The sequence below is a fragment of the Podarcis vaucheri genome, assembly GCF_965113315.1.
Source record: "Podarcis vaucheri genome assembly, chromosome: 1".
NCBI lineage: Eukaryota > Metazoa > Chordata > Lepidosauria > Squamata > Lacertidae > Podarcis > Podarcis vaucheri.
The window spans coordinates 117238005-117251448 of record NC_138759.1 but is presented as its reverse complement, the minus strand read 5'-3'; the positions used below and the strand labels follow the sequence as shown (position 1 = coordinate 117251448).

The 13444-nt window shown below is 40.1% G+C and overlaps 1 protein-coding gene across 47 annotated transcripts in view; it reads right to left on the bottom strand.

The window, feature by feature from the left end:
- The window catches only part of TTN (titin), a 290940-nt gene that overhangs the window by 153527 nt on the left and 123969 nt on the right, over nucleotides 1-13444 (bottom strand). For 45 of the 47 annotated variants that reach the window (XM_082200344.1, XM_082200352.1, XM_082200383.1 and 42 more), the window contains 20 exons: nucleotides 12161-12253; nucleotides 11892-11969; nucleotides 11221-11286; nucleotides 10219-10302; nucleotides 9774-9824; nucleotides 9285-9347; nucleotides 8849-8914; nucleotides 8460-8540; nucleotides 7264-7347; nucleotides 6888-6968; nucleotides 6474-6545; nucleotides 6185-6256; nucleotides 5460-5543; nucleotides 4405-4509; nucleotides 3194-3352; nucleotides 1987-2040; nucleotides 1470-1553; nucleotides 1006-1071; nucleotides 598-678; nucleotides 75-158 (listed from right to left, as the gene is read on the bottom strand). In XM_082200344.1, coding sequence (XP_082056470.1) covers nucleotides 75-158; nucleotides 598-678; nucleotides 1006-1071; nucleotides 1470-1553; nucleotides 1987-2040; nucleotides 3194-3352; nucleotides 4405-4509; nucleotides 5460-5543; nucleotides 6185-6256; nucleotides 6474-6545; nucleotides 6888-6968; nucleotides 7264-7347; nucleotides 8460-8540; nucleotides 8849-8914; nucleotides 9285-9347; nucleotides 9774-9824; nucleotides 10219-10302; nucleotides 11221-11286; nucleotides 11892-11969; nucleotides 12161-12253 — 1608 coding nt within the window. The remainder of the gene's footprint in view (nucleotides 1-74; nucleotides 159-597; nucleotides 679-1005; nucleotides 1072-1469; nucleotides 1554-1986; nucleotides 2041-3193; nucleotides 3353-4404; nucleotides 4510-5459; nucleotides 5544-6184; nucleotides 6257-6473; nucleotides 6546-6887; nucleotides 6969-7263; nucleotides 7348-8459; nucleotides 8541-8848; nucleotides 8915-9284; nucleotides 9348-9773; nucleotides 9825-10218; nucleotides 10303-11220; nucleotides 11287-11891; nucleotides 11970-12160; nucleotides 12254-13444) is intronic. The other 2 variants (XM_082200382.1, XM_082200388.1) reach the window with 2 other exon arrangements.

Sequence of the window (13444 nt, the reverse complement as noted above, 5' to 3'; positions counted from 1 at the left end):
TTCACAACTCCAGCGGGTGCCTGTTTCTGACCTATTCAAAAGCCCTCTTGTAGAGTCAGAGAAAGCAGGTGTACCTTTAGCTGGTGGAGCCACTGCTTTCTTGGGAACCGGAACGGGGACTTTCTCCTCTGGCACAGCTTTCTTTGGCACAGCTGGCACTTGAAAGATATTATTAATTTTCAGGTGACTTAAATCACGTACATGTGACAAATATAAACCAGGTAACAAAACGATTCAAAGTACCGAGATCTTGACATTGTACATAAAACAAGAAAAGGAAACGCAGACTATTTAAGATAATTCGATCACTAGGGCAAAAGAAGGATGCAAAGAGTTACCTTTGGCATGCCTAAAAACAACTTTTTTTGTTTGAACAATAAATTCTTTCTCCCCCTGCTATATTCCTCTCCTATGCTATATCACAAATAGCCTTTGAAAGCTCATTTGGTTTCAAAAGTGGTTTGCTCTGCGTCATGGAGGGAGATATTTGAGGACGGAGTCCCCTGGGTTTCTCGCATTTGCTGTGCAGTTCTTTAGTTCCCAAGAAATCTTAAGATACATATATATAAATTCCACAGAATTTAAAACTTTATATACCTCTTTTTGGTGGAGCCTCCTCCTTCTTAGTGACTGTTACTTTTTCTTCAGTGACAACCTTTTTCTTGTGTACTTCGGTCACTTAAAGACAACAAACAAAGGTAGGAATATTGCATGTGGTTCCATCTCAGAATGACAGGAATATATTTTGAATATAATTCAGTTCCGTTTAAAAATACTGATTTATTATTTACCATATATAAAACATGAATGAGACAGTAAAAGAGACCGAGGAACTGACAACATTACTGGCAGAAGATTAAAAGAGGGGCCAATACATGGCGACAGTCCCTCAAGATATTAATGTGCATGAAACCCATATAATTCTTATGTGAAATGGACCAACAAAATATATACATGACGCTCTCTAGACAAAACACATTACTGACATGATTTTGTGTGTGTTACCTTTGGGTGCTGGAGGTTCTTTTGCTTTAGGTGGTGCCCGTTCCTCAGGAGGAGCTTTCTTGGCCACTTAAAAATATTACAAAATTTTATAACGTTGGAGTGATTTTAACATCAATAGGAAAACGCATTAAGAACTTACAACACATACATTTCACTGAGTAAATCCACAGCCAGATTGCTTAGAGACAAGCAATTGCTCACACTTAATGCAAAAGAGATTAACATCAACTCAAATAGTTTAGATGACAGACGACCAAAAAAACAAAAACAAAAAAAGAGCATTTTGCCTAGGGTTGCCATATTTCAAAAAGTCAAAGCCAGGGCACCCTGAAAGTTGTTGAGCTTTTTTAGACAAACCCCAAAGTTGTTGAGCCTTTGAAATCCCAGTAATGTCCGAGAAAATCCAGACGTATGGCAACCCTAATTTTGCCTAAGTGAGAAAAGCAGTCTATATATATATATACCTCTAGCTGGGGGGGCTTCCACTTTCTTGGGAACAGCAACTGGTACTTTCTTTTCTGGTTCAGGTTTCTTCCGAACCTCAGGCACTTCAGGAAGAATATTTAAGTATCAGTTATGTTTGCTGTGCATGTTATTCAAACAGTATAGAAAAATAAGGAGATGACTCCATATTTCAGTGCAAAATTCAGTCGAAATGTTCAGAGGCTAATTCTGTTTTATATACACACAGAAACACACACTAAGACATACTCATCTCTGCACAGCCGAATAAAAAGATACCCAAGGTGTTATATGAAAGCAAAATGGGCCATTGCTGGCAATTAGGGTTTTTAAAATTGAGAAAGGCACAGGAATTTGCAAACAGGTCCTTGCTAGTCAAAAAAGATAGTTCATAATATTTTGAGCACTACAACGACAAAAAACAAGCACAAATACAATAGTAACAAGCATGGGACAGACAGCTGTCAAACATCTATATTGAAGAGTTGATACTTTAATACCAAAGAGTTGCTGGTATACCTTTAACTGGTGGGACTTCTTCATGCACTATCTCCTCAGCGTAGTAGGCCTCTTCTGTTAATGTAAAGATATTAAGAAGGTATAGTTGAACAGTTGACATGCACATGTTGATACAATTAACAAAACAAGAAAGTGACAGCTCTTACAAACACACATATATTTACTTTCATCTCATGTTACTCCTAGTACATGTGCAGGTAGGTTTACTCCAGGGACAGACCTCCTGATATTGCTGGACTACAACTCCCATAATTTCTGACCATTGGCCATGCTAGCTGGGGTCGTTGGGAGTCCAGCAAGTTCTGGAGGGCCACAGGTTCTCCATCCCTGCTTTCCTCTCAACAGAGGCCATACTCTCTCTTCTGACCATTTCATGGAAAAAAGTGAGTAGATTAGTTCCCAGTTCCCACTGAAGTCAATGTAAACATCCACAGTGACTTCAGCAAGAGATGACATATCTCAACTTCCTTGAAAAGGTCACATCCATGAAAGGGCCTATCTCAGTGGTTCTTGTAATAAATAGGGGGAGCCTTATGAAATGGCGTATTAGATCACATCCTTTAATTCCATAGCTCTTGGAGCAATGGCTTTAGGTAAGTTTGATTTCATGTACTTTTGTTTTGTTTAGCTCTACGTGGCTGATATGAAGGTGACTAATATTTGGAATTATTTTATAATGATAAGCAAGTAATAGATCATATGAATGAATGAATGAATGAATGAATGAATAAATAAATAAATAAATACTATTTCTTTCAAATATGTAGCTCTTTTTCTGTCTGTTTCTGGTGGTTCCAGCTTTCTTGGGAGAGTAATGAGGCTCTGAAAGTTGAGCCACCCTAAATAATATGTGTTATCTGTGTAGGAATGTAGGAATCTTTTATTCTTATACAAATTGGCTTGCAGTGCTCTGCCTATATATGTAAATTTGAGAAAAGAACACTTGGGTCCGTTTCTGTATTTTCATGTGAAAATAAGAATGATGGAGGGAAATAAGAAAAGAAAAAGTGTATGCACTCTTAAATTTACTCTTTTAAACCTTTGTTTGGGTTCCGAACAAAGTAAATCATATCATATCATAAGCAGCAAATGACTGGCTTAATTTCAAAAGGTCATTAAATAATTACATTCAATTCAGCCCAAAGGATATAATGGCAGATATTATACTATACCAACATTTGCTGCTGGCTGTTGAATTGAGGCATACCTGTTACTTCAGAAATCTCTTCCTCTCTCTCATAAGAGATCTCCTCTCTCTCATAAGAAATTTCCTCCTCCCTTTCATAAGAAATCTCCTCCTCTCTTTCATAAATTTCTTCTTCTTCCACTTCTTCCTCCTCTTCCACCTCTTCAGGCCATTCTTCCACTGTTAATATTTTAAAGATGGGTTATTTTTAATTTTGCTGTGGGGTTAGATGTCCTATAACCACCCTTGCCAGGTCAGTGTAGTTACTACAAACAGGCATATACAAAGGACATGAACTGATTTGCATACACAGAAACACACATTCTTTTCACTGCAATTGTAGGGATCTCAGATTTTTTCCCATTACAACAGGTACATAAGAGAATTAATAGCAAAGTATCTACATCAAAGTTAGCTACTGCAAGGGTCTAGATGACTTGGCTAAGGTCTCTTGATCTATGGAATCCTGCATTGTGGTATGTGATGACTCCATCAGGGGACAGATTCTTACAAGAAAAATCAGGTGGAGTTTTATGTAGGAAAACCCATGTCGCACTACAGGTGTCCTATGGGTCTTACACTGTGTAACTTTGCCCCTAAACCATGACTTCTTTCCCCAGAGTATGGAAAATTGAAAGGATAAAGGATTAGATCCAAAGGTGATCTTCATTTAGAAGAAAACCTTTTCAAAGCATAGTTGGTCTGCTTCTGACTTAATGAAAGAATGTTGAATGACAAAATCTACCCCAGATCCCTAGGAGCTCTTCCACTTGCACAAGGTTTTCTGTAAGACTTTGTGCAACATTTACTTCTGCCACCATGATGTAGGTGTGTCTGACTAGAATGTGGGGCTCAGCCATGAATCTCACTGGGTGAATGGACCAATCACTATCTCTCAGCTTAACTCATCTCACTAGGTTGTTGCAAAAGCAAAATGAAAGGAAGGACCATGTATATCACCCTGAGATTCTTGGAAGTAGGGTGCGATAAAATGTAATGGATAAATAGTAAATGCTATTGACATTCTGGATAACCAAGGAATTGGATCTGAGAAAAGACATTTCCTCTGAGGATCTTGCCTGGGTGTCAGATGTTATACAAATGTCCAGAGACACACAAACACAAAACTGTAATGGCAGATGTTAACAGGGAAGAGCAGTGAAGAGCAGCAACAACAAAAAGCGCCTGAAAACAGTTAAATTCCTCACAGTTCTAATTATTTGCAAATATACCTTCAGGTGGTGGAGCTTCCACTCTTTTAGAAATGGCAACAGATACTTTTTCTTCTGAAACAAATATTTTCTCTTCTAGAACAGCTCTCTTAGACACCTCAGGCACTTTAAAAGACATTAAACGCATTGAGTTTTAATGGGGATATACAGATTCCTGATTGATATCTGAGGAGGTTTGTCTAAACACTTGTGCAACTAACAACTGCAAAATGGACAAGTAAACTACATACTGTTCTTTACTAGGCAACATACAAAGTAAAGCTAATACAGAACTGCAAAACAGACATAAGCAATTCCTCCCCTCTTGACAGGGATGGGGAAGCTTTCTCAGCCTGAGGGCTGCCTTCTCTTTGGGGCAACCTTCCGGGGCACACATATCAGTGGTGCACAAGGCCAGAGGCAAATGTGCAGAGAGGAACCAATACGAATTTGACGGTAGGTCAGTTTGTACACACACTCACCAACCCTGCTTTATTATCCATCCATCTAAGCACCCATCCCAGCCAGGCAAAAATACCTCATGTGGCCAGCATGACTAAACCACTTCTAGCACAATGGAACACCGTGACAGAAACCAGAGCGCATGGAAACGCCATTTGCCTTCCCACCGCAGTGGTACCTATTTATCTACTTGCACTGGTGTGCTTTCGAACTGTTAGGTTGGCAGGAGCTGGGACAGAGCAATGGAAGCTCACCCCATCGTGCGTGGGGATTTGAACTGGCAACCTTCTGACTGGCAAGCCCAAGAGGCTCAGTGGCTTAGACCACAGCGCCACCCGCGTCCTTTTACTCAAGGAGGATACAAAGCATGGCCGATGAGGCATGTGACCTTGGGAGGGTATGTGGCTTGAGGAGCGTTTTGAAGACCAGATGGAGAAGCCCACAGGGCTGTATTTGGCCCCCAGATCTAAGGTTCCCCATTCCTGCCCTATGAAAATATGTTGAACAGTTGCAAGCAATGTGACACGGTACGAAACATAAAATGATGGTCAGCATACGAAAGAAAGGTAAAAGCTCTTTTAGATAATAAGACCATTGACCACTTAAATGCATACCTCTGGCTGGGGGAGCTTCGACCTTTTTGGGAACAGCAACAGGTAATTTTTCTTCATGGATGACTTTCTTAGGTACCTCAGGCACTTTAAAGAGACCATTTAGTTTTAGAATTTTTTTGAAGTGGCAAGAATGATGTTAAAAGTACAAAAGTCGGCTACTAAGAAGAGGCAGCAACTAAAAAGATTTAGAGGACATTTAAATAATGGTGCCGATGTAAAAGACCAATGGTCTTTTGTTTTTTTGTTTTTTAAATTAAATTTAAATTTTATTTAACATAATTGTTACAAAATATAAGTAAAACACTGCAAATACATACACACATATACACTTCAAATAAGCATATATACATGAAAAAAGGAACAAAAGAGAAGAAAATAAGAAAATAAAAAAGAAATAAAGAGAAAAGAAGAAGAAAAGTTGGAAGAATTTGTTCCAAATTTATTCTACAAATATCTCAATATGAAAATAATAATAAAATTTCATTGATTGACTTCCATCGCTTACACTGCACTTCCTATATACATTTTAAGCAAGATTGTATGTGTTATTCCGTATTTTTCCCATACAGTCTCACACAAATATTCTAATCAATAAGTTTTCTAAAGCTTTCATAAATCTATTCTAAACACAACCAATACCTTACATTTAATCCTTGTCTACATTTGACTGCAATGGTCTTTTTGTTCTGTTCTGTTTTGTTTGTTTGTTTTGAAGGATAGCATACCTTTAGCTGGAGGAGCTTCTTCCCTTTTGCGTAGCCGCGGCACTTTTTCTTCAGGGACCGCTTTCTCAGGTACTTTTAATAATGTTAAAATGAGAATATGTAAGAATATGTAGAGACTAAGAGACCATGACGGCTATTATCAACAACTATACACAAACATGTGCTGCATAGGACTCAAATATGAAATGAACATACATATGATTAAGAGGAAGATCCAAAGAGAGAAACAAAAGCGTCTTAAGATTTAGTTTTATATATTTTTCAAATATATAAGATTTGTGTCTTGTACCTTTGGGTGGCGGAGGCACTTTCTTCTTTGGAACAGGAACCTTTTCTTCTACTTTCTTAGGTACCTCTGGCACTTTGAAAAAAACATCAGTTATGAATATTGGGATCAAATATTGCTAACTATTATAAAGTGAGGAGCAGGGTCCTATATCAAGTTGTAAGATCACTTACAAGTGAACTGGGCACTTTACCGAATTTAGATGTGTTACAATAACATTGCACCCTGTCCTTTTAGTGTTCTGGTGTTTAACTGAAGAACATTTGTTAAGGAAGATGCTGTTGAGCAACGAACAAATATAGGAAGACGACGATTACGACACAAAAACAATCACTGCTGTGGGACCTCAGATCTTTTCACGACACGTCATTTGAAGCAACAAATGAAAAGAGCTGCTTATGAGCGGTGGTCTCATACCTTTAGCAGGTGGCTCCACTTTTTTAGGAACGGGAACAGGTGCTTTTTCTTCTGGGACTGGCTTTTTAGGTACTTCGGGCACTTTAAAGATATCAAAAGCAGTTTCTGAGAATCACCCAGACACATAACTGATCAGTGACATCTCACATATTGTGATTACATTTCCCAACAAGGAAGAGATGGTATTTTGGAAAGGAATGCTCTAACCCAGAAGAACCTCCATTTAAGATTCCCACATATTCAGTACATTAGCTTTGGTAACCAAACACAGAAAGACGCTGGATTTGTAAAACTCATTCCGAACAGTGGTTGCATATCTGGGAGAAGGCACAGGGGATAAAGGTTCTTTGGGTGGCTTTCGTTTCAAGAAAAGTACCTTTAGCTGGGGGTGCCGGTTCTTTCTTGGGAACAGCAGCAGGCTTTCTTTCTTCTGGCGTAGGTTTCTTAGGCGCCTCTGGCACTTGATCATTAAAAAAAGAGAGGTTTTAGAACTTGGAACTCCTATTTGAGGCCCAACATCCAAGATTGCACAGAAATATATGGAGAGAAGCAGAAGCGAGATAAATGGCATATCAAGGCGTCAAGCAAAAGCTGTTAATAAAGAGGTAAATGTACCCCTGACCGTTAGGTTCAGTCGTGGACGACTCTGGGGTTGCGCGCTCAACTCGCTCTGTAGGCCGAGGGGAGCCGGCATTTGTCCACAGACAGCTTCCGGGTCATGTGGCGAACCAGGGCAGCGCACGGAAATGCTATTTACCTTCCCGCCGGAGCAGTACCTATTTATCTACTTGCACTGGTGTGCTTTAGAACTGCTAGGTTGGCAGGAGCTGGGACCAAGCAGCGGGAGCTCACCCCGTTACGAGGATTCGAACCACTGACCTTCTGATCGGCAAGCCCTAGGCTCAGTGGTTTAGACCACAGTGCCACCCACGTCCCAAATCTGTTAACAGGTAAGGGTAATCTGTCATGAAAAAAGCCGCACTGGGCATACATCCCATTTTGATCCACAAAATTGTGTGTCTGTATGAGTGCCTTCTATACGCGGCATGCAAAGCGAACAGTTATCATGCCATGCAGAAGATACTACGTTAACAAAGCGAAATCTGGCAAATGCGCTGGGGCTGGAAAACACTGCTGGCTTTTATACCTCATCAGTTGCAAGGGCATGTGTGCAGCCAATGCCCTCTCAGCCGGGAGAGGCCACTGATTGGCCAATTTGAAATGCAGCAGCCGGCGGGAACACAAGCCAGATGCCCAGACAGCTAGGGGGGGATTACCCCAATGGCTGCCTGGCCGTGTGCGCTCTGTTCTCACTGCCCAGGGATGGCAACTGAGCATGAGGGACCACAACAGGCACCCACCCAGGAAGGAGTAAGCATCCATTACATTACAAAGCAAAATTTAGCAAATGAATATTGGGCCATCACTAAAGTACAGGTATATTATACACACTTTGCTTGCAGAAAAAGTCCACAAAGCCACTTAAGTAACACATGGATGGACACATTTTAGAGCGTGGAGAAGAGTTCAGATAAGCAAGATGGTGGGGATCATCTCTGACAATGGATGTACCTTTAGCTGGCGGAGCCTCTACTTTTGGAGGAGGAGCAGGTTTTTTCTTTTCTGGGACTGGTTTCTTTGGCACCTCAGGCACTTTAAAGACACACAGGTATAAAAGGTTTAGGGAAGTGCTACAGGCCTACAGTTCATAGCAGTGAAGAAAATGCTTGAAATGCCAGCGTGGATTTAAAACCATGTATCTATTTAACAAAGACAGTTATGGCTGCTGAAGATTAAACTTCAGTATATAACGTTTAACATGTAGGATCTTAGTTGTAAAGGTGTCTTTCTGATGCAGTAGCAGAGCCACATTTTTGGCTGTGTGTTTATCAATCATCTAGAAGATACACAGGCAAGAGACCTGTCTGAGATTTTGTTATTATTGCACATATATTATTCACCTTTAGCCGGTGGGGCCTCCACTTCCTTGGGAACTTTTTCTTCTGCTCTCTTCCTCACCTCAGGAACTTTAAAGATATTGATTTTGGGTTAATCAGATGATAGTGGTCGTCAGAGCCACCCTCACATTATATTTTTAAAACCTTATGGGCTTTTGTGACACATGTAAACATACATAAGCACCCAAATCTGATCAACAAAATATAAAATAACTGCAGATATCAAGTTCTTAATGGATAAGAGATTAAACCAGGGTTTCCCAAAACTTGGGTCTCCAGCTGTCATAATCCCTAGCTAGCAGGACCAGTGGTCATGGTTGATGGGAATTATAGTCCAAAAACAGCTGGAGACCTAAGTTTGGGAAACCCTGGTTTAAATAAACTCACATACTAAAATTGTAGTAGTAATAATAATATTAATAATAATAATATTATCTACCTTTGGGAGGTGGAACTTCAGGTGCTTCCACATAGAACCTTTCCTCATCGTACTCATCTGGTTCTTTAAAGAGAATTGCGAGATTAAAAAGTTACATTTACCCTCCAATTTAGATAATACTGAAATGCTACATGTAGACCTATTAAGATGATGGATGAATTGGTGGAAGAAAAAATTGCTGCTGCTATCCACACCTCTAAGTGTCCATCTGATCTTTCGTATGGCGTCTAGGTGTGTAGAAATTGTATGTGCTTAGGCTCTTTCTCCACAGTGCTTGCAAATCTGGGAGCAACAATTCCGGGCATGATCTTAAGTCCCACCACCCAACATGTGTATCCGTTATCTGAATAGTGATAAAGACATGCCCAAACCAGGGAAGTATCAAAGACGGTATACAATGACAGCTACACATTTCAACAGTTAACAGTTTAGATGAACTCGCATAGTACAAAACAAGATAAAACTGATTTGGAAAAAGAGTGAATCTACCTTCAGCTGGATATTCCACATAGAAGCTGTCTTCTTCATACTCTTCTGGTTCTTTAAAGAAAATTGTAAGATGTAAAAACTGTACTTTCACTCTGTTTTAGATAATACTGGATTGGTACACAAAATGACAACTAAGAAATGCAACAGCAAACAGACATTGTCTATTCCATCAATCCTAAGCAATCTTTGCACTCCCATGTGCTCACAAAACTCTTGGGCATGAGTATTGCCCCATGCAGTTCAGTATAGGGAGCAGATCCTCACTTGTTACTCTATCATCAAGTAAAAAAGAATGTAAGAATTCTGAGTAGGAGAGTAGGAGAATGCAGAGAGGTCCCACATCCAAAAGATACCATTTTATCGGGACAAATTTAAAAGGCGCCATTTTCACACAAGACAAGACAGCAAGGAGAAAAAAGAAGTGAGGAAAGATATTTATAGTTACCTGAACCGTATGTATATTCTTCTTCTCTGTGATACGAAACAGACACCTTTTCTTCTGAAATGGTCCATTGTTGTTCTGTTGGTACTTTAAAAAGCAAGAATTCACTTTAGTGTTTTTTAAATTAAAGATTTGGTAGACAATGAATCTATCCTTACGGAAGTCGCATAACACCACATACTACATTTAGTGAACTCAGCACCACAGCTCAAAATTACACCATTAGGGTGGAGGTGCCACAGCAATAAAGAGAAACAAAAATCATAAACAGGTAACAATTGAGACCATAAAGCATAAAAAGCATTTTCAAGCAGTCCAAACCATTTTTGTGTGCAAAGAGAATGTACAAAAGCCCCGTTTCCAAAGAAAAGCAGACATAAGAAGAACAAGAGAGTGGACACATACTTTGGTGAGTATATAGGAGAGGTTGTATTAAATGGTAGATTAGATGAATGTAGAAGATATTAAAGAAAGAAACCAAAAAGCAAGAATTCTGCACCAATATAGACTCGGTGCCTAGGTGTTGTGGAAACCCCACAGGACTTAAGAGAACCCTGTTCCCCCACGTTCATTTAAAGCACACACACCCTATAGTGATGAGAACTGCCATTCCTTCCTCTAATAGCAAACTCAGATCAAGGACAACAACAGGACCGGAGTCAAAACAGATGGCTTTAAGGAGCCTTAAGGAGAAACAAAAGAGGCACTAGCATGCTTTGGGAGTTGGTGTGTTTTGGAGTGTTGTGATATGGGAAGCAGAAAAACAGAATTGTGGTAAGCGTATGGGGATCTGGGGATTTCTCAAGGCATGGTCACCATTCCTGCATAGAGAAAGAGAATGCCATGTGTGACTGTGAAGTGGGAACAACACAATGGGTTAATAAAAACCAGCAATCACTGCAGGTCAGCACAGAGTGAACATGTGGGAATGCATGCATACATTATGGAAATATTTGGATCAGGGATTACATATAAATGCCGAAAAAATAAAAATGTGTTTTGTACCTTTTCTCTCTACCACTTCTTCATGGACCACCTTTCGTGCAGGTTTTGGTGGTGGAGCTTCTGGAGCTTAAAGGATATAAATAGTTAGTCCCAAGCCTTCTAGGCTAAGATTACATGCAGAAAATGTAGGCTCACACTGCATATGCGCTTGCATTTTTGCATCACTCGTGGGATACAATTTACAAAAGACCTAATCAATACATAGCAAAGGGTTGTATCCAAATAAGTCATTCTGTTCGTGCAAGGACTTCAATATGCATAGCAGAAGTCTCCTTGTCTCATCATGCTTTCCCATGTTCCTCCCCCAAATCTGCTCCAGGGGGTTGGGGAAAACCCCAGCACTCTTAACTATAACCTCTTGCTTTTAATGGACAACTCATCTCCATTTGCTCCCCCATCACTACTTCCTTCCCTCTGCTAGTAGCTGGGCACCTAGTTTGCCAGAAGGAGGTCCAAGGTGAAGTCCCTGGCCTCTCCAGTTAAAAGGGACAGGGTGCAGATAACACGAAAGGCATCTGCCATGGAGACCAGTGCCAGCCAGAGGAAACAGTACACTGGATCAGATGAACAAAACAGGCTGACCTGTTAAGGCACTTTCATGTATTTCATGGATATGAAATTGATGCAAATGTATTAATAGCACATGCAATTTATATCATCTTCAGTAATACCTCTGGCCCGTTTGAGATGTTCTTCCTCCATCACTTTAGCCTTTCTTTCCACCTCTTCGGTTACAGGTTTCCGTGTAACTACAGGGAATTTAAATAATTTCACATTAGCTGGAAATTGGTTCATTTTACACAGAAGTTATCTTAAGAATATAATGGGAATATGCACTCTTTTAAAAAGAAAGGAAAGGAAAGAAAATAGGACTGTGAGAATCTGAATAGGGCTTGCTGCAGTGGGAAATGTTTTGATACTAAAATTCTAAAGGCCATACCTTTTTCTACCACAACTTTCTTCTCTACTTTCTTTGCTGAAATCTCTGGTGGTTTCCGTGCAGGTGGTTCTGGCTTTCCTGGGACCTGGACAACTGTAACATACATTACATTTATATTAGAGAACATTACCTTACACCTGCTTCATAAACATCAAGGATTGTATAATTGAGAAAGAAAAAGAGTGCAGGGAATGTTAGCAGTTGTGTATTCTTGGCCCAAATGGAAATCAACACTGGCCACCATTTGCTTAAGCAGTGCAGCATTGTTCCATCTGCAAAAGAATATGCTTATTTTTTAATATGACCTGTAAGGCAAGGTACAGGCAGATTTAGATTGGATGAACATCCATTTGAAATATTTTCTGCTGTTGGATTATGCCAAAATGGCAAAACTGACCAGAAAGCTCAGGACCAAGAGGACCAAAACTTTAATAAAGAATGAGGGAAAAAAATGTAATTTACTTGAGAGACCACTGTAAGCAGATGAAAACTTTAGCAGGATTGCAATAACACTTGTAATGTTGAAAATATTATGGACAAAATGGAGAGACATAAAATTTGGACGATGAAATAATATGCAGTTGAAAAGGCTGATAACAGGACCCAAGGAGGGGAAGGTGGGAAGATTTGGAAAAATCTCTAAATATGCATACGTATTTTGTATTGTTATAATTCTACACTTGTAAAGGGATGCGGGTGGCGCTGTGGGTTAAACAGAGCCTAGGGCTTGCTGATCAGAAGGTTGGCGGTTCGAATCCCCGCGACGGGGTGAGCTCCTGTTGCTCAGTCCCTGCTCCTGCCAACCTAGCAGTTCGAAAGCACGTCAAAGTGCAAGTAGAAGGTGGGAAGGTAAACAGTGTTTCTGTGCGCTGCTCTGGTCCGCCAGAAGCGGCTTAGTCATGCTGGCCACATGACCCGGAAGCTGTATGCCGGCTCCCTTGGCCAATAAACCGAGATGAGCGCTGCAACCCCAGAGTCATTCGCGACTGGACTTAACAGTCAGGGGTCCCTTTACCCTTTACCTTTACACTTGTAAAATCAAATAAAAATTATTTTTTAAAAAAAATTGAAATATTTTCTGCAAGTATATTGCTGCAAGATAGCAAAATTTGATAGAAAAAAAGGAACAGCAGCTTTTCCAACCACATTTGAGCTCTCTTCCCCCTCCAAAGAACAGTGAAATGAGAGGTATTGGAAATTAATCATATAGTGCAGTGGTGGGGAAGCTGTGACTCTCCAGATATCATCCTTGCCAAATGGCTATGCTGACTGGGGCTGATAGGA